Source organism: Leopardus geoffroyi, chromosome B3 (genome assembly GCF_018350155.1).
Source record: "Leopardus geoffroyi isolate Oge1 chromosome B3, O.geoffroyi_Oge1_pat1.0, whole genome shotgun sequence".
Lineage (NCBI taxonomy): Eukaryota > Metazoa > Chordata > Mammalia > Carnivora > Felidae > Leopardus > Leopardus geoffroyi.
In genome coordinates, this window is record NC_059337.1 from 107,342,311 (window position 1) to 107,363,877 (window position 21,567).

The 21,567-nt window shown below is 35.6% G+C and overlaps 1 protein-coding gene across 6 annotated transcripts in view; it reads right to left on the bottom strand.

The window, feature by feature from the left end:
• The window catches only part of CB3H14orf39 (chromosome B3 C14orf39 homolog), a 53,592-nt gene extending 32,959 nt beyond the window's left edge, over positions 1-20,633 (bottom strand). Inside the window, exons 1-9 of one of the 6 annotated variants that reach the window (XM_045451153.1) lie at positions 20,470-20,633; positions 19,623-19,679; positions 19,472-19,528; positions 16,655-16,781; positions 11,987-12,076; positions 3,728-3,915; positions 3,600-3,642; positions 1,740-1,860; positions 721-812 (exon numbers count right to left, since the gene is read on the bottom strand). In XM_045451153.1, the coding sequence (XP_045307109.1) occupies positions 721-812; positions 1,740-1,860; positions 3,600-3,642; positions 3,728-3,915; positions 11,987-12,076; positions 16,655-16,781; positions 19,472-19,528; positions 19,623-19,671 (767 nt within the window). In that variant the 5' untranslated portion in view covers positions 19,672-19,679; positions 20,470-20,633. Of the gene's footprint in view, positions 1-720; positions 813-1,739; positions 1,861-3,599; positions 3,643-3,727; positions 3,916-11,986; positions 12,077-16,654; positions 16,782-19,471; positions 19,529-19,622; positions 19,685-20,469 lie in introns of all 6 variants that reach the window. The other 5 variants (XM_045451155.1, XM_045451154.1, XM_045451152.1 and 2 more) reach the window with 5 other exon arrangements.
• Positions 20,634-21,567: the final 934 nt, after the last annotated feature.

Consider the following 21,567-nt stretch of genomic DNA (forward strand, 5'->3'; position numbering starts at 1 on the left):
ACAGCCTGCTTGGGATTCTCTCTGTCCTCTCGCCACCCCTCCCCCACTGGCTCGCGCATGCTCACTCGTTCTCTCTCAGAATAATAAATAAATAACCATTTTTTATGGTTAATAAATAAAAAGTTTTAAATGGTTGTTATTGGGGGGGGGGGAGGGAGAGAGAGAGAGAGCACACAAAGCAGAGAGAGGCAGATAGAGAGGGGGAGACCCAGAATTCAAAGCAGGCTCTAGGCTCGGAGTTGTCAGCACAGAGCCCCACATGGGGCTCGAATTCACACGAACTGGGAGATCATAACCTGAGCTAAAGTCAGACACTTAACTGAATGAGCCACCCAGGCGCCCCTGTAAATAAATAAACATTTTTTAAAAAGTTAAATATAATGCTGCTCCCACTATTATTCCTTTGTTTTACTCCTACTGGTGACCCATCATGGAAAACTGGATGAAAGGTAGCTTGTAAAACAGCAAATGTGCTGCTACCTTATTTCTCTCTATACATTATCCTTGGCCTTACTAAATAAAAAGCATATTTTAATGTTAGTCTACAATATTTAAGGGTATAAATTAATATTTTTCATAATAAATAAGCCGAAAATAGCCTGCACAAAAATGTATATAGATACTGTGTGAATATTAGTGGCTTGGGATAGAATATGGAATCAAATGTTTAGATGCAGAATAACCATTCACATAAAATCCCATTTTAAGGTTTACCTATACCTTTCTTTCAATTCCTTTCTCTTTTCCTTATTTTTATTTTTTTCTTCCAGAGTTTCTGCAAGATTCTTAGTTTCATGAAGTCTTGCAATCTGCTAAAAAGAAAAATGACAAAGCAGAACGAAGTAAGTACCAAGGAACACATGCTTTATCTTAACTAATAAATATAATTTTTTCTATATAATTACAGGATTTATGTTTTTGTAGTATTAGCTATCTTTTAGTAAAAGTTGCTAAAACCAGGTCAAAATTAACAATAAATCATACTCCTTTAATTTTTCCTTACAATTTCATTGGCCAACCTAGATTCAATGAACTTCCATCTTCTTTTTTAAAGACTATGGTCAGAAGCAAAGCAGACATCAATTCCCCGTAAATAGACCTAGTTATCATACATTTTAAAGGAAGTAGCATCTACTTTGTTCTTACTACTAAAATGACTTTACTGTTATTTGGGACCTAATACCTATGAATGGTAAATGTATCTTCTTTAACACAATTTTCAAAAAATTCAGAAAATTAGCTATTCTATTTTTTTCTCAGAATCTGGAAGTAACTTTGATGGGTTCTCAGTTGATGAAAGCCATTTCAATAGATGACATTAAAAATGTATTCAAGAAATTATGCACCATCAATCTTTAAGTCTAAACTAGTTCTAGCCTAGCTCTATAAAGATTATAGTCATAAATTTTCAAGATTAAGTTCTTAAAACCATTTGTCTTGTTTTCTTTGCTGACAATACTGTTGTAGTGAGTGCCTTTAAATTCCTGTTATTAAGCTACATCTTGCTCTTTACTCATCTTTTTTCAGCTGCCAAAGAAAATTAAACCATTCCCTGAAACTTAAAATTAAATATACTTACTACCTAAAACATATTTTTGGATCCAAAGATAATCTGAGGCAAATAAATTATCGTAAGCCATTCTCCATATTTAGGCTTTTTGGAAATAGCTCTTCTAAGACTAAATACACTATTACACATATACCTTAAATATATTAGAAATATATTACAAAATATATACCTGGTTTAAATAATTAATTTCTATTTCCACTTCATCTACTTCTTTCTTCAATTCAGATGAACTTTTGGAAAAACTTCTGGCATGTTTAAGAATATTTTGTGTTTTACATCTCACATTAACCCTTTTATATTAAGGAACGATGTTATGCAAGTAAAATTGACATTTATAACATATGTACCATATCAGAAATAGTTAACATTATGTCACATTATTTATAAAATGTTCCATATAAGCAATAAGCAATATTAATAACAGTGCCTGAAAACAGGTAATGCTAACATGAACATTTGGCAAACTGACAAAGATAACTTGTTGCTTACCTATATTATATAATGAACTTAAAAACATTTCACCTAAAATATGTTAGAATTTTTTTTCACTTAAATATTTCACATGGGGTTTTTTTGCTTTTGTTTTTTTACCTAAGTTCATCAAATTATTTGGTATAACTAAAAATACGTAATCAATTCAGGTCCAAATTTAACTTCTTGTGTTTCCATTATTTATTTGTTCCAAAATCAATATTTAAAAATCTACCCAATTTCCCTTTTCTTGTTCTGTAAGGTTCATCAGTGCAGCCTGCAGGACTCAGAAAACAGCAAGATCTTCCATCTGGACTTTCTGCTTGAACTGAAGTTACACCAATTTCAAGTAGAGAATTTCTCAGCTGTTAACAGACATCCTGCACAGTTATTAATCACTACAACTTCCTAAGTTACTCTATAATCCATTTAGGGGAATTTAAAAATAAAATAGTGATAGTGAACACGAACTCCAGAGAAAATCTATTTAAGATAGAATATCTCCTACTCTGCCCTAAAATATATAATTTATATGCTGGAACATAAAATTTCACATGAATATTATTTATGCTATATTGTTATAAAAAGTATCAATTAAATTTTAAATATAGACATTTAAATCCTAATCTTCAATTCTCCCTACCTTCATCACCTGTTCTTGTTTCTCATATAATCTTGTAACTCATCCCTTCCTACATCCAACCCCCTAATCCCCGCTATACCTCATGTATCAATGAACCTCTGCCTCTTCACATTGAGAAGTTACAACACAGGCAACAAATGAACAACTATGCTGTTTACAGTTGTTTATAAGCTAAAACCTAAACATGAAGACAGCAAGCAGCAAAGGAGTTAAAAGATGATTTAGGATGAAGCAGAATGAAGCAAGGTAGAATGCAGGGATAAAGAAGACTTAGTACAAACAGTGGAGTTATAATCTAATAGGAAAGCATATGAAGGATTGCAGAGGTTGGAAGAGGATTAAAGTTCTAAGTTCATCATCAGGGAAGATCACCTTGACAAACAGATGAGACTTAGACCAATTAAGAATTACTTAATCATCTAATACAATGCCACTGTATTAGAATTATTTGTTTACATGTCTGTCTCCCTTACTAAACTGTGAGCTCCCTGCAAGAAAGCTCTGTATCTTCTTGAGGATTGCCTGGCACAAGGTAGTCCCCAATGAATTTCTATAGATGAGTAAATAATTGTGATTACCACCTTCCATTCTAACAAGTAATAACCAATTGATTTAATTGGAATTCTTTCTTTGGTAAGACAAAGCCAGAAGACTTCTTCATTGGTTTGGTTGCTAAGATACACCACTTAAAGCAGTCATCACTTTATTCTCATTAAAACTGCTTGCTTCTGATCACATGTATATAAATATGAAAACTAACCCCAGCTGACCTGTAAAGTAACTTCTCTATTTTTTTAATTAAACAAGCAAAAAACTCCAAATCCATGTGATACTTACCAAGGAATCACAATGACAAAATACAGAAAAAAACACTTATCTAACAAAAATTCTAGGCAGAAGTACTTTCATGGATACATATGTAATGTCCATTTAGTAAGTGATGGAAAAGGAGCAGGTACTGAAAAACAAAATCATATTTTAGTCTAATTCATTATTCATTACAAAGATACAATTATTAAACAATATATAAAAAATGTTAATACCTAGAAGTTCCATAAAGATAGCTTCATTCATTTTTAGTTGTTCAGTACACGCCAACACTCTATTTTGAATTTCTTCATGTTCTTTTTTCTTCTCATAATATACATGTGAAAGAGGTGTTTCTGAGTATTTTAGTTGATATTGCTTCAAAACATCTTTATACTGACATACATAATCATGATACATTTTTCTGTTAAAATTTTAAAAAAATGATGTCAATATAAAAACAGTGTATCTAAAAACTTTCCAAGTATCACTTGTTAAAGTCTACTAAACTAAGTATAAATGGCAAGTCAAATACCTACTTATCCATTTCCCTCAATATTGTCTGCCCTTCAAACTTTCCTTAACTCCATCACACTTTTCAACTCTTTACTTTCCCACTACCTGAGTGCATTCATTCCTTAATCCTCTTCCATTGAACTTTTACTCTCACCATTCCAAAGAAACTACCCTTCACAAGGTCACCAATGATCTAACTGTCCAACTCATCCTAAGACAATGCAGAACCTGTTTCTTTGTTTGTTTGTTTTTTAGTTTTTATTTAAATTCTAGTTAGTTAACATACAGTCTAATATTAGTTTCAGGTGTACAATTTAGTGATTCAACACTTATATACAACACCTGTTGCTTATCACAAGTGCACTCCTTAATCTCCATCACCTATTTAACCCATCCCCCACCCATCTCTCCTCTGGTAAACATTAGTTTGTTCTCTACAGTTAAGAGTCTGTTTCTTATTTGCCTCTTTTTTCTCCCTATGGTCATTTGTTTTGTTTCTTAAATTCCACATAGGAGTGAAATCATATGGCATTTGCTTTTCTCTGACTTACTTTGCTTAGCATGATACTCTCTAGTTTCATCCATGTCATTGCAAATGGTAAGATTTCATTCATTTTTATGCCTAATGTTCCACTCTGTGTGTGTGTGTGTGTGTGTGAGTATACCACATCTTCTTTATCCATTCATCAGTCAGTGAACACTTGGGCTGTTTCCATAATTTGGCTATTGTAGGTAACGTTTGCTATAAACATTGGGGTGCATGTATCCCTTCAATTTAGTGTTTTTGTATTCTCTTGGTAATTACCTAGTAGTACAACTGCTGGCTCATAAGACAGTTCTATTTTTAACTTTATGAGGAACCTCCATACTGTTTTCCAGAGTAGCTGTACCAGTTTGCATTTCCACCAACCAGGGCAGGAGCGTTTCCCTTTCTCCACATCCTTGCCAATACCTGTTGTTTCTTGTGTTGTTGGTATTTGGGATTTCATCAAAAGATATTTGAGACTTCATCAAAATTAAAAAAATTTTTTTTAATGTTTATTTATTCTTGAGACAGAGACAGAGCGTGAACAGGGGAGGGGCAGAGAGAGAGGGAAACACAGAATCTGAAACAGGCTCCAGGCTCTGAGCTGTCAGCACAGAGCCCGACATGGGGCTCAAACCCACGAACTGTGAGATCATGACCTGAGACGAAGTCGGACGCCCAACGGACTGAGCCACCCAGATGCCCCAAGACTTCATCAAAATTAAAACCTTCTTCAGTGAAGGAAACAATCAATAAAACTAAAAGGCAATTTATGGAATGGCAGAAGATATTTACAAATGACATATCTGATAAAGGGTTAGTATCTAAAATATATAAAGAACTTATAAAACTCAACACCCCAAAATGAGTGATCCAATTAAAAATTGGCAGAAGACATGAATAAACATTTTTGCAAAGCAGATAAACAGATGGCCAACAGACACAGGAAAAAGTGCTCAACAACACTCATCATCAGGGAAATGCAAATCAAAACTACAATGAGAACCTGGTTCTTCTGATGACTTCCTGATCTCTATCCTCCCTGAGTTTTCAGTTTTTATTGTCCCCAGTCCATCTACCTCTAAAACTATGTGTTCTAAATCCTCAACTCTCTAAGCTAACATTATAAAGGAAGTCATGTCTTATGTGTTAGAACTCTAGGTTCACAATCATTCTTATATACTCCATATCTGTTTTATGAAGGAAATTTCAGCACTGTTTGGAGGAGCTCCTCCAGGCTAAATCAGGTAGAGGTGGATCGGTCATCTATGTAGACACAAGTTTTAAGTGGGACAGTTAATTCTTGCAAAAGGATATTAACTCTTCCTTCTCATTTGACTTTTGCTTGATCTACGATAGGGGTCAGTTACTATGACCTATGGGCCAAATCTAACCTGTCACTTGTTTTTGTATGGCCTGTGAGCTAAGAATAATTTCTGAATTTTAAAATTACTGAAAAACAAAATAATAGTATTTCATGACACATTAAAATTATATGAAATTCAAGCTGTAATGTCCATAGATAAAGTTTTATTAGAACACAGTCATTCATTTTGTATTGTCTAAAGTTGTTCTTGCATCACAACAGTAACGTTGAGTATCAACAGAGACTTAGTATAACCCACAAAGCCTAAAATATTTACTATCTGGCTCTTTATAAAAAAAAAAGTTTGCTGGGGCGCCTGGGTGGCTCAGTCGGTTGAGCGTCCGACTTCAGCTCAGGTCACGATCTCGCGGTCCGTGAGTTCGAGCCCCGCGTCGGGCTCTGGGCTGATGGCTCGGAACCTGGAGCCTGCTTCCGATTCTGTGTCTCCCTCTCTCTCTGACCCTTCCCCGTTCATGCTCTGTCTCTCTCTGTCTCAAAAATAAACTTAAAAAAAAATTAAAAAAAAAATTTGCTAATCCTAATCTACAACAATGAAAATGTTCAATCCAGGTTTATCATAGGAAATATATTCTTTAGATTCTTTCTACCCAATTTTTAAGTTTCAAGAAAGAACATGCATTGAAAAATTTCTAAAAATATATAGTCCTTATGTTCCTCAAAATTTTGTAAATTTTCTAAATCAAAACATTCTATATGGGGGAAATTTATTTAAAGATACTATGATTATCTCATTTTAACAGATGAGAAAAGAACAGTATTCATAAATGCTTGTATACTGAGGAAAAAAAACTAAGGATAACAGCATTGTACTGATCAGCAGATCTGAATCTCCTCATGTTTTAATTTTTTAATATACTAAATAAACTCTGGGGGCACCTGGGTAGCTCAGTCGGTTAAGCATCTGACTTTGGTTCAGGTCATGATCTCACAGTTTGTGAGTTTGAGCACCATGTCAGGCTCTCTGCTGTCAGCACGGAGCCCACTTCAGATCCTCTGTCCCCCTCTCTTTCTACCCCTCCCCTACTTGTTCTCTATCAAAATAAATTGAAAAAAAAATATATATATATATACTAAACTCTGTCCCCTTTAGCAAGATAAAGCAGTTGAGCCCCAAAACTCCTATTCCTCTAAATGCCTATTTGCTAATTAATCCCTCACTTCTTTTTAAAAAAATTTGTTTTTGAGAGACAGAGATAGAGTGCGAGTGGAGGAGGGGCAGAGAGAGAGGGAGACACAGAGTCCGAAGCAGGCTCCAGGCTCTGAGCTGTCAGCACAGAGCCCAATGTGGGGCTCCAACTCACAAACTGCAAGATCATGACCTGAGCTGAAGGTCACCTAGGCTGAGCCACCTAGGCACCCCTAATCCCTCACTTCTTGGGAAAATGGCCCAGGGAAGAGGTAAATACCTATAGAAAACTGAATTGGAGTGGCCAGTTTCAGATGAAATTAGCATTCCACATTTACCCTATTCATGTTGTATATTCATGCCCACTGTTCTTATATACTCCATACAGGGACTTTAGCAGAGACCAGCATAGCAAAATCATGATTCAAGAAGAGCCCTGAATACCTCATCTGCTGACAATACTAGTCTTAATGAATGTTTAGAATGGAAGATTAGGAGAAACAAGAAGCTGGTTCCTCTATTTCCTTCAGCATCCATGATACCAACAAATGGAGTCATTTCCTTTATAAGCATCTGGTATTGAGTCATCAATTCAATCAACCTATGTGGTTGGTTTAAGAAAGAAATACTTGTTTCCACTATTAAAGTGACTACTCTGGCTACCTAAGAGAAGTCATCCACAACAAACACTATCAACTAGGTACACTTTTGAACTGCTTTGTTCTAGCCTCTCAAAGAAGCTTTTTAAATAATGTTTTATAGCCATGACTTGCATTGAGAGATGTTCTAAGAAGTAATATATATTTTGTTTATTTTACAGCTGAAGATACTACCACACTGTATAATTATCCTTTAATGAGAACTCAGGCGAGAAATTTCTCTCAAATCTCATTACCAGGAAAAACTTCTGCTTATCCTTAACAATTGAACTGTTTTTTAAATGAATACTCTGAATCCCAAAATGATCACATTTCCACAATGCCTGACTACTAGGAATTCCAGAACTTAATCTGTATCTATATTTAACAAATGTACAAGGCCATGTAATATGAATTTCTATTCTAATCAAATGCTTCATCTTCTTACATTATCCTTATATTCCTATAGCCTTAATTTTTATATTTAGTTTTCTTTTAACACTATGGCATTATACAAATTATCTCAAATCCTTTTTAGATTGAAGCAGAGTCTAAAAATGACAAAGTAACAGTCTCTTTCACTAATTTCACCCTTTACCTATTCCTTGGATGACTGTATACTTTAGCTTTCTTTCCTTTTTGCTCTATTAATTTCCATGGACAATCTTACCTATTTCCATGATTTCAAATGCCAACAAATTCCAAATCTATTACTTTAGTTGTTATCTTAAGACCCATCTTTGAATATAAAGGGTATTGCAGTCTATATTTAGTATGTTTTTAATTAAAATATAAAAATTGGAGTGATGTCAGCAAGAGGACAGAATAAAACATCCCTCATGTGTATTGCCCCCTCAAAAATAGTAATTACCATATATCCATGGACAAAAGTGCATTTGTGAGAGCTTTGTGATCCAGGTAGGAGACTGTGAAACCCTGGTGTAGTCCAAGACTAAGAAGAGCTATTTTGAGAAGGCAGGCTCACATCCTGGTGGTTAACTCACTCTGGTCCTGACTACAGACCCAGAAATAGTTCTGTACTCCTGAGACCTCAGCTACAGCACATTTGGCCTTGGGTCTGTTACCAGCACTATACACCAAAGGACTCAGAAGGAGTCATACCCACCCCTGTGTCAGGAAATAAGCATACATCCCCTGGTCCCAGCTGTGGACCCTGCAGTGGCCCATGAACCAGCTCTAGTCCCTATGGTCGCAGTCTGGGAGCCCCTGGAGGCAAGCTTGCCACACTCATTCAGACTATAGATTCTGGAAGGGCCCCATTAACTGGGCTCGAGCCCATCCCAGCCACAGTCATCAAAGAGTCCTGCTGGCACAGGGATCCAGCAGGAGACACTCCTGTCTGTGCCCCTAAAGATCCTGATACTTGATGGGCCTTATGCTTGGTTCCAACCCCCTCACAGCTACAGTTTATCAGCAGTACTAAGGGTCTAGTTCCCAGTGGGAGACACTCCTGTCTGCACCCAAGGAGATCCTCAAGAGCCATATACTTAGTTCTAGGTCTCTCACAGCCAAAGGCCACCAGCAGACCTGCTAGCCCTGGAGCCCCCCAAATAGGTACTCCTATATGTATCCCTAGAAATTCTAAAAGGGCCCTATACTTGGCTCCAACCCCTCCTGCTATAGTCAGGGAGTGGTCCAGCTCACCCAGGGACCTGGTGGAAGACAAGCCCTTCTGTCCCTTCATAGCCAGGACTACAGACCTCAATCTTGATTGTGGAACCTGAAACCTCACTAAGGCTCAGTTCCAGTCCCTTCTGGCTACTAAAGTTTAGGGCCAGTCATGACTACCCACAGATCTACCTAGGGACTAGCCAGGAGGCCTCCCAGGGACCTAGTGGGAGTCATACCAGTCCACACACTTGGTAATAGAAAACAGAAATACCATATGATCCAGTAATTCCACTACTGGGTATTTAGCCCCAAAAAACAAAAATACTAATTCAAAATTATATATGAACCCCTATGTTTATAGCTGAATTATTTACAATAACCAAATATGCAAGCAACCCAAGTGTCCATCTACAGATGAATGGATAAAGAAGTAATATATATGTATGTATGTATGTGTGTGTGTGTGTGCGCGCGTGCGTGCACGCACGTGTATCTATCTATCTATACACACACACACACACACACACATATATATATATATATATATATATATATATATATATATACACATACATTCAATGGAAAAAATTCAGCCCTGGAGCCCCATGTTGAGCAGAGAGTTTAAAAACAAAAACTAAAAATCCCAACCCTTTAAAAAATGTTTTTAAATGTGGTATATATATGCAATGGAATTTTTTATTCAGTCATAATAAATAACTGCTGCCATTTATGACACCGTGGAAGGACCTTGAGAGTATTATGCCGAGTGATTAAGAGAAAAACAAATATGATATGATCTTAATTATATGAAAAATCTAAAAAAAGCCAGATCATCGAAACAGAATAGAATGATGGCTGCCAGGGGCCAGGAGATGTTGCCCAAAGGATACAAACTTCCAGTTGTAAGGTAAATAAGTTCTGGGGATTTAATACGCAGCATGGTAAATACAACAATACTGTATTATATCCTTAAAAATTGCTAAGAGAGTAAATCTTAAATGTTCTTACTACAAAAAACCCCAGTAGTTATATGAGGTGACAGATGTGCTACCTACCTAGCCTTACTGTGGCAGACACTTTAAAATACAATCATGTATCAAGCCATCATGTTTGTACACCTCAAACTTAAACAATGTTATATGTCAATTATATATCAATAAATCCGGAAGAAAAGTAAAAAAAACAACAACAAAATAAAGTATAAAAGAGGACATAAAATATAAAAAATGATGAAAATATTTATGAAGTATTTCAATATTTATGAAAAAAATATTTGTGAAAATATTTCAATTTTTTTAATTAAGTGAAATTAGGGTGCCTGGATGCCTCAGAGTATCTGACTTCAGCTTAGGTCATGATCTCATGATTCCTGAGTTCAAGCCCCGCATCAGGGTCACTGCTGTCAGGGCAGAGCTTGCTTTGGATACTCTGTTCCCTCTCTTTGCCCTTCCCCCACTCATGCTCTGTCTCAAAAATAAACATTTTATAAAAATTAAGTGACACACTGTAGGTTAGCCAATTTGACAATAAATTATATTTAAAAAATAAAAATAAATAAGTAAATAAATAAATAAATAAATAAATAAATAACTAGCACTGGATTAAAAATCAAGGAAGGTTACATGAAGAAGTGGAATTGTGAAGGCCAAAATATTCCATCAATTTGAATATTTTAAACTTGGTCTTTGATGAAGAATTAGATTGATGGAGGGCAGGGGGAAGGGGAAAATAGGTGACTGGCATTGAGGAAGGCACTTAGGATGAGTACTGGGTGTTGTATATAAATGATGAATCATGGGAATCTACTCCCAAAGCCAAGAGCAATCTGTATATTCTGTATGTTAGCTAACTTGACAAAAAATTATATTTAAAAAAAATTGACCTTTGGAAAAAAATTAAGTGAAATTATAATGCTATATAATATATTCAAAGTCTTTCAACTTGTTTTATTATATTCACTAATCACATTTAGTACTCAAGACCAGGTTATTTTATACATAATAAAATAAACCCATACAAATATTGGGGTTTCTCCATCAGAATATAATACCCCACTAACATTAGCTTTCTGAAAAAGAGAAGTCTAATATCAAATCCCCTTCAAGGTATGCAGGTGCCCTCTGTGCCTATTCAGCAGTTCCCTACTGAAGACTGGAGTGCTTAGCCTGCCACTGAAGACTGATCTGCAGCTCCCACTGCTCAGGCCACTGAATGGATAGGGACAACCACTGAGTGGTCTTAAGCTGCTCTTTTACAGAGGCAAACAAAATGGAAATAAGGTTGATGGAAAACAGTTTCTAAAAAATAAAAATAAATAAAATCCCCTTCAAAAGTCAATACTCCAAATTTTTCATAAGCTAATTCTATAGCTAACTATTCCCTCAGATGTTTACCTGTAACAATTCAGTTATAAAGACCATTAATTGAAGCACTCTGCTATAACAATTGCTACTGACAAATTGTTTCTACCTAAGGATTCGGTAGAGCTTTATAACGAATAGGTAGACCTCCAATGGTACCGAAAGAGTACAAAGCACTGGATTTACTTTAAAAACAAAACAAAAAAAACCTCTCAACGTACAAAGTTTCTGCATTTTTCAAGTAACGTCTTTGCTACACATATCCTATTAATAAATTATAGAATTGATAAGCTTAAATTAATATATGTACTTGTCTTTTTCACTAGTTTCTTGATAAACAGCAAATTGGTCCTGCATATAGTCTTCATGTTTATGAAAAACATCACATGTTGGCTTCCAGCTATAGAAAAAAAAATTGTAATTAGCATCTCAGAATGACAAATTGTAAGAGATAATAAAAATGAATTTAACCATTTAAAGATAATGAATATCTTCCTGGAGAAAACAAGTTTATAACAAGAAAATATTCCCACCTCTCATCACCACCACTACCACCACTCAGACAATTATACATACACTCAAATATCAACATTGATCAATTTTTATGTAAAACCCATTGTGGAACCATGACTAAGGTAGAAGCAAATGTTACGTGGTTGGACTGTGTATTGCTACGGCATTTCTAGAATATACTCTGCAACACTCCAACATCAGGCTTTCCTTCTCCTATTTCTCATATCTTGGCTAAGAAATTCTTTTGGAATAAGGATTCAAAGAATTATAAGGGCTAAAGAGAGGCTTTTTCTCCCTTGAAACTTAGAAACTCAGATTGTTATACCCTCCTGAACTAGAAAGAAAGAAACTAGGCCAAAATGAATTATAAAATCAGATAGTAAGAATAAAATGAATAGCTATCTTACACACTTTTTAAGACTTGAAAAATGTTATCAATGTGACAAATCTAAAATTTGCATATACCATGACAGCTTCCATTTTAAGTGTTGTTCAACTATTTCCTCCAGCTCTTTTTTCTAATCTTTTAATATTTTTTCAGAGTCAAAAAGTTCACACTGGAAGCACAGAGAAGTATATAAGGAAATAGCTATTATCCATATTCTCAAATACAGAATAATATCTACTACTACTGTTTTAATAAACTATTTCCAGATTTTATAAGTACATAATTTAACATCTTTGAGATTATATTCATATATATGTGTATCCTCCTTTATCACCTTTTAAATTATACACATTTTCCTTGTCACTTAGAATTCATTGTAAAGGTTTTAATAAATACATCATATTCCATAACTTTATCTAACCATTCCCATATTGTTGGCCATTTTTGCTTAATCTAAGTTTTTCCATTGTAAATAGAATTTTTACTTAAATATTTGTCTGAATTTCTAACAATTTCCTCAGAAAACATTCCCAAAAATGGAATTATAAGGTCAAAGGTTATACATACACATATTCTGAGTGTTTTAAAAATTCTGTAAGAGGGGCGCCTGGGTGGCGCAGTCGGTTAAGCGTCCGACTTCAGCCAGGTCACGATCTCGCGGTCCGTGAGTTCGAGCCCCGCGTCGGGCTCTGGGCTGATGGCTCAGAGCCTGGAGCCTGTTTCCGATTCTGTGTCTCCCTCTCTCTCTGCCCCTCCCCCGTTCATACTCTGTCTCTCTCTGTCCCAAAAATAAATAAATGTTGAAAAAAAAAATTTAAAAAAAAAAAAATTCTGTAAGAAATACATGTTCACTGAAAAGATATTCTCTGTAAGCATGTACATATTGATGTACATATTCCCAGTTTATTTCTAATTATATATATATATATATATATATATATATATATATATACACAATTACTAAGCTGGGTTCATACTATGAATGTTGTTTTATTGCTTCATTCAATTTGCAATATACATCTTTTCGTGTCAATAGAAAGTTAACCTCTTTCCATGTCAATAAATATACATTCATAATTTTATTGGCTTGCCTACTGTTCATATGCACATACCAAAATCCATTTAACCCATCACCTAATGTTGTACGCTAGAGTTGCTTCCAATGTTTTCCTATCATTAAAAAAGGTTGAAATAAATCACCTTGTTATACATTACATCTTTGAGAGAATGCCTAATTATTCCCTTACGAAAAATTCTCAGAAATGGACACTTTTAATCAAAAGTCGTGTTTATTTATTTTTTAATTTTTTAAGCTTATTTATTTATTTTGAGAGAGTTGAGGAGGGACACAGACAGAGGGGGTGAGACTGAATCCCAATCAGGCTCTGCACGGTCAATGCAGAGCCTGATGTAGGGCTTAAACTCACAAATCAAGAGATCATGACCTGAGCCAAAGTTGGACACTTAACCCACTGAGCCACCCAGGTACAACAAAAGTCATGTTTATTTTTAAAGCTTTTTAAAAAAATAGTGACATATCATCCAAAAGGTTTATACCAGCATACATTACTATAGTGTACAAGGTAAATGATTTTCTTAATCCCTGGCTAACACAGGATATTATCTTTCTTTAAATTTCTGTAAAACTTAAAGGCAAAAAGTATCATTTTATTATTGCTTGAATTTGGATGTCTTAGATTACTAGTAATATTGGGCATTTATTCACATGTTTCTTAAACATACATTTCTTCATTTTGGTATTTACCTATTCCTATTTATTTTCTTTGCCCATTTTTCTAACAGGGCTTTTGCTTATTAGTTTCCACAAGTACTTTACATTTTTAAAAATAACCATTACTTGACACTTTTCCAACCTTATTCTTTTGCCTTTTATACCATTTGGGGGCATTTTTCATTTTAATTTGTGTGTAGTCACATTTATCCATTGTCTCCTCTGTAGTTTCTACTTTTGGTGACACACTTAGAAAGGTCTTCTACTCTCAAAGATTATATAGTCACTTACATTTCTTCTAGTACTTTCATGAATTCATATTCCACATTTCAATCTCTTAACCAGTATGGTGAAATCATGAATTAGAGGTATATCATGATATTAAGATCTCTACTAACTGTCCTTGGAACCCAGCAAGAGATTAAGCTTGTCTGAAGTACAGTACATCTTGTACTGGTTCTACAACTGGTTCTTAGAACAGCAGATTCTAACAGGAAACTACTTTTCCAGCACCCACTGCATCTAGTTGAAGGAAACCACTGGTAAAACTTCCTACAATAAAACTTAAATCAAAATAAAAGAAAAAGTTCAATAATATATGGTTTTTTGTTGTTGATCAGATTGCCAAAAAATTTAAACAAAAATTTAAGCATAATTTCGGTGTTGGCAAGGGTATGAGGAAGCAAGAACTCTCATACACTGTTGGTGGAAGTATGAATTCATATAATCTTTTTGGAGAGCAGTTCAGCATTATCTATCAAACAGTTAAATGTGCATACTCTTTGATCTAACAACTGCATGTCTAGAAGCTCATTCTACAGCAACAGGTCCATTAATATGGAAGGATACCAGTACATGTTGCTCATATTAGGGAAAAACTGGAAACCTAAATGTCTATTAATAGGGGAATGGTTAAATGATATAAGATACATCAATACTATAAAATCCTATGGAGCTGTTAAAGAATTAAATCTATACATAATCATTACATGTATAGCACAATTTACATAACATACTGTTAAATTTAAAAATAAGTACAGTATGATCCCATATTATAAAAAGAAAAAGTAGACATACATATATATATGTCTATGTAATAATGATATTGAATTTTTATTGAAAAATGCCTGAAAAGATTCTCAGAACGATTAAAAATGATTTCCTTTAAGGAAGAGGACAGGGTTGAGGTGGGAACTGCAGACAGAGTAACTTTTTATTCCACACATTTGTATACTTTTTGAATTTCTATACTAGGTATGTGCTACTTTTATAAAGGGGAAAAATAAAAAAGATTTATTAAAATTCTGAATAACGGGTGGCTCAGTTGATTAAGCACCTGACTCCTTATTTCAGCCAGGTCATGATCTCATGATCATGGAATCAAGCCCCACATTGGGCTCTGCATTGGGTGTGGAGCCTGCTTACAATTCTCTCTGTCCTTCTCCCTCTGCCCCTCCCCTGCCCTCAAAAGAAATAATAAAATAAAATATTTAAAAATTTTTTGAATAACAATATATTTTTAAACAAATAGGATTCTGAAATATAGTAGTTACTACAAAGACAATGGTCTATATTAAGTACAGAAAACTGACACATTTTATTTATTTATAAAAAATTTTTTAACGTTTATTTATTATTGAGAGACAGAGAGAGACACAGCATAAGCATGGGAGGGGCAGAGAGAGGAGGAAACACTGAATCTGAAGCAGGCTCCAGGCTCTGAGCCGTCAGCAGAGAGCCCAACACGGGGCCTGAATTCATGAACTGCGAGATCATAACTTGAGCTGAAGTCAGATGCTTAACCGACTGAGCCACCCAGACACCCTGACACATTTTATTTTTGTAATATATAATAAAGTTCTATTAGTAAGCCTTTGCTTCAAAATGTTTATGTCTTATAGTAAATTTAACCATTAGAATCCAGAACCTGAAGCCATGTTGAAAGAATTCTTAACATAGTAAGTACTTTCACTTTGAAAATCAACTTATTTTAGGCTAGATTCTCCTACATAAAAATAAATCTTAAAAATTCAAATACGGAAATTGTTTCAACTTTATCCAATAGGAATTTTATATACTGAGCCTATATTATTCAAAATTCTGCAAACTATTTGGATCTGAATTAGATCTTACAGTGCTTCTATTTTTCTTTTGATCCTCCTATGAGCCCTTTTTACAGAAGCATGTAGCAAATTTAAGACCTGATTCATTATTTTGCTAATACAAAATACTACTTTAAAGCAACAGTGTCTCCAAGTATAAAAACTATAAATTATAAATAACAGAAACCTTAAATAAAGAATCCAGTGACAATTACTGAAAGTTCATTTCTTTCAAATACTCACTTACTACAGTTGTCTTTGATCTCCTCACTATGTTTACAGTAATGACCAATTTCCTCATCTGTCATATTTATAGTTTCATGTATCTTACAAATAGCTGCCTTGTTTTCTTTAATATCTTCAAAGCATTCTGAAAAGGAGAAATGTTTATTTTCTTAAGGTAGAAGTCATAAATTCAAAATTAACAAACACAAAGGAAAAAGGGGTATGGCAACTTAGCTAAAAGGAGAGGAGTTAGAGAATGGAGAAGAGAGGTTTGAAGTGGGAAGGGCCCTATACTAAAAAGCACAGAACCAGAACCAGGCTTGCTCATAGATCCAGAAGCAAAGGATTTGTGTTTGGACTGAAGAGAAGTACACTTGAAACTAATATGAAACTGTATGTTAACTAACTGGAATTTAAATAAAAACTTTAAATTAAAAAAAAAAAGACCCTGTTCCTCATCTTTAACATAAGAAGGCTAGATCAAGTGATATTTACAATCAGTGGCATCTTATGATTGTATGAGTTCATGTAAACATTTAGTCATATGTGATACTAACTTGTTTCGGTTTTGACAAATGTAAAATTTCCCTTCACTGATTCCATGTCAATTAATTATTAAATACACCTTCAACTCACTTCTTTGTTACTAGTGAAAAAATACAAGATAAAAATAGAATTTCTTAAACATTAAAATAAATTATTAGCACTCATACTCCGTATTCTTTTTTGTCACAGAAAGGTAACCAAATTCTACCTTTTCAGAAATCAAGAAATTAATGGTTCTATTTTATAACAGCTTTTATGTTGGATCTTAAAATACTGTATGTATGTAATTTGCTTTGCCATTTCACTCATAATACCATTTTTCAGAATTATTCCTGAAAATGTGGCATGCATCAATCCTGACCCCTGACTTCTGGTCACGTCTAAAAAGATTTTTAAAAATTCACTCAAAGGATCCAAAATATATAAAGAACTTAGAACACTCAATACCCAAAAAACAAATAATCCAGTTAAAAAATGGACAGAAGACATGAAGAGACATTTTTCCAAAGAAGACATACAGCTGGCTAACAGACACATGAAAAGATGCTCAACATCACTCATCATCAGGGAAATACAAATCAAAACTACAATGAGCTATCACCTCACACCTGTCAGAATGGCTGAAATTAACAACACAGGAAACAACAGATGTTGGCAAAGAGGTGGAAAAAGGGGAACCCTTCTGCATTGTTGGTGGGAATGCAAACTGGTACAGCCACTCTGGAAAACAGTATGGAGGTTCCTCAAAAAGTTAAAAATGGAACTACCCTACAATCCAGCAATTGCACTACTAGGTATTTACCCAAAGGATTCAAAAATATTGATTCAAAGGGGCTCATGCACATTGATGTTTATAGTAGCACTATCAACAATAGTCAAATTCTGGAAAGACCCCAAATGTCCAACAACTGATGAATGGATAAAGAATATGTGGCATATATATATAACGGAATATTCAGCCACAAAAAAGAATGAAATCTTGCCATTTGCAATGACATGGATGGAGCTAGACAGTATTATGCTGAACAAAATAAGTGAGTCAGAGAAAGACAAATACCATGGGATTTCACTCATATGTGGAATTTAAGACACAAAACGAACACAGGGAAAATAGAGCGGGGGGAAAAACCGTAAGACAGATTCTTAACTATAGAGAATAAACTGAGGGTGGCTGGAGGGGAGGAGGCAGGGGGATGGGTTAAATGAGTGATGGGTATTAAGGACTGCACTTGTGATGAGCACTGAGTGTTGTACCTAAGTGATGAATCACTAAATCCTACACCTAAAACTAATACTACACTGTATGTTAACTAACTGGAATTTAAATAAAAACCTGAGGGGTACCTGAGTGGCTCAGTAGGTTATGCGTCCAACTCTGGACTTCTGCTCAGCTCATGAGCCCAAGGTGGGGAGGAAGCCCGGCATCAGGCTCCCCATGCTTAAAATTCTCTCTCTCCCTCTGCTGCTCTCCCCCACTTGCACTCACACTCTCTCTCTCAAATAAAATAGATTAAAAATAAATACAAACTTGAAACTACAAAAAAGAACATAAATTTAAAAATAAAACCAAAAATTTTTCAATAAAATGTTTGAAGTAACTGGTGTTGTCTGAGAAAAATAACATATTTTTAACTGCACTGAATTAAGGGGTTATTTCTTAATTTTTATTTATTTTTTTTAATTTTTTTTAATTTTTTTTTAATTTTTTTTCAACGTTTATTTATTTTTGGGACAGAGAGAGACAGAGCATGAACGGGGGAGGGGCAGAGAGAGAGGGAGACACAGAATCGGAAACAGGCTCCAGGCTCTGAGCCATCAGCCCAGAGCCAGACGCGGGGCTCGAACTCACTGACTGTGAGATCGTGACCTGGCTGAAGTCGGACGCTTAACCGACTGCGCCACCCAGGCGCCCCTCTTAATTTTTATTTTTGAGAGAGAAAGAGTGTTGAGTGGGGAAGGGGCAGAGAGAGAGAGAGACACAGAATTCTCCAGGCTCTGAGCTGTCAGCACAGAGGCCCAAGCAGGGCTCAAACTCATGAAGTGCAAGATCATGACCTGGGCCAAAGGGGTTATTTCTGCTTAAAGCAAAATTCTTCAACACAGAATAATTAAATGCTGAATACAGAAATTTATTATTGAGAATCTGTAGTTCAGGCAAATAGCATTAGTCACTAGATAGAACTGGCACAAAAGTTATAATGCCAACTGTAAGTTGGCAACTGCATTATTATCTTATATGCCATAAAAAATTTAAAAACTAAAATACCTTTATCATGCCAAATGACTTACTGTTAATCCGTTGAATCATATCTTCTTTAGTACTTATATCTTGCTCATACTGGAAAACTAAAATAAATAAATTTGTGACTTCACTTCGTTGTTAAATGTTAAATAATAATACAAATAGTTACCCATTTCTTTATTTTCATTTTATACCTACCAAATTCTAGCAAAAGCCTGTCCAAACTGACAAATAGGCTGTCATTCATCTTGGATGCTACACTAAAAAACACAAAAATATTTATAAGAAGGATTTTCTGAAGTCATATGCAAAACAGCATATATTCATTCGGTAGCAAACTTTCTAATCAGACATTATTACAGAAAAATATGGGGTGGGGGGCAAGTACTGGGAAGGGGAGGAACACCTTCAGTCCAGTACTGGGCACTTAATACTTGCTGAATGTCGCTGCACGACTGAAATACCTGGGGGGCGGGGAGAGCCTTCATAATTGTTTATATGTGGGATTGCAATAAGTCATTGAATCTTCTGGAGTCCACAGACACCAAGACTTCCCAAAACGATACGCCTTTGAAAATAACTAGTATCTGAATATGTCCTTTCTTGGCGTGTGTACTACTACGCGTAGCAAGAGTCCTAAACAAAGTCCTTTACCAACAGCAAGGTAAAACCCAGGAAGAGTGCAATTTTACACTTAGGAATTTACCACCAGGACTCCAAAAAGCGGAGGTTTTCACAGGACTGCCAATTCGCATTACAAAATACGCCTGAGGCAGGGCGTCGCTTCACTCCTAACTCGCAGATTCAAGGAGCCACTCTTCCCGCGCGTTTTGAAGCGGGAGGTTGGCTCGGGACCAACACCCTCACAGCCATCCAGCCTCCCCTCACCCGGGGCCGCCCCCAAACCCCCAACCCACGCGCCATCAAACCCCCACGCAACCTCTGGTCGAACTCTGGGGACAGGGCCCGCCAGCCCCCCAAATCCCTCAGAGCCGCTCGCCCAAGGAATAACCGCCACATACAGACAGTTCCCTTTCCCGCCCACCTCAAGGTTCCCTCCGGGACCCGAACATCCACGCCCTTCCTTCTCCGGGTCCAACACTTTATTCTGGGTCCGCAGCGCGGGGTACTCGACGCGTACCCGGACACTGAAAAGCCGACGGCAGTCCCGCCTCGGCCCCACCCAGCCCCGCGAGACCCCGCGAAGCCGAGAACGGGAGCCGCAGATCGCGCTGAAGAGCGAGATTAAACTCCCCGCGAGACCAGTGCTGCGGCCATCACCCCTTCCCCTGGGGCGAGGAGAGAACCCAACACCCTAAACCCCCGGGAGTGGTGCTGGAGTTACAGAGAAGCCCTTGAAACAACAGGGAACACGTCAGGAAGACTATCCATTCCTCTTGTAACCTAGCAGTTTAAAAAAGTATTTTGCAGAACAGCAGGAACATCGATATTATCGTAACGTGAAAGTAAAAACCGCTAGAATCAATCATCAAAATATATTTTTGCATTCAGCATTTTCAAAACTTCTTTAAAAGCAAGTATAAGAGTTCGAATGCATTTTCATTCAACAAACATTTTGAGTGACTCATTTCTTTAGTTTCAAATAAAATGAACATTAACGTTTTTTTGTCCAAATGCTGTGTTTAGGTAATTTATGCTCCTAGACTTTGTCAGCATATCCAAAGTGAAAAAGAGTGGAGTAAAACTAATTTAAGCGAATAAGCCCCCAAACTGCTTTAATTATTGGTATATTTCTGGTAAAGATATTTTTAATACCCAATGTTCTAAATAATTGTCTCAATTTACCAAAGCCTAAATTCACAGATTATTAAAATGAAACAGAAATTTTCAGAGCTTTTTTTCGCTTAAGTGCCTCAGATTATATGCGCATAACTGATTTTATTATTCTGTGATGTAATGTTACTCATTAGTATTAATGATATTAACCCATCAAAACTAATGTAAGTCTGATGATGTAAGAGATTTAGCAGCTTTATTCTTATACTTGCTTATGATATATTTATTTGCTACCTTTTTAGGAAGTCATAAGAGCATAAATAGGAAGGCTACAGTTATTTAGTCTTGCTTGCTATGATGGTCAAGAAAATTTGATAGGTCAGAAAAGTTGATTGAATTCAACTTA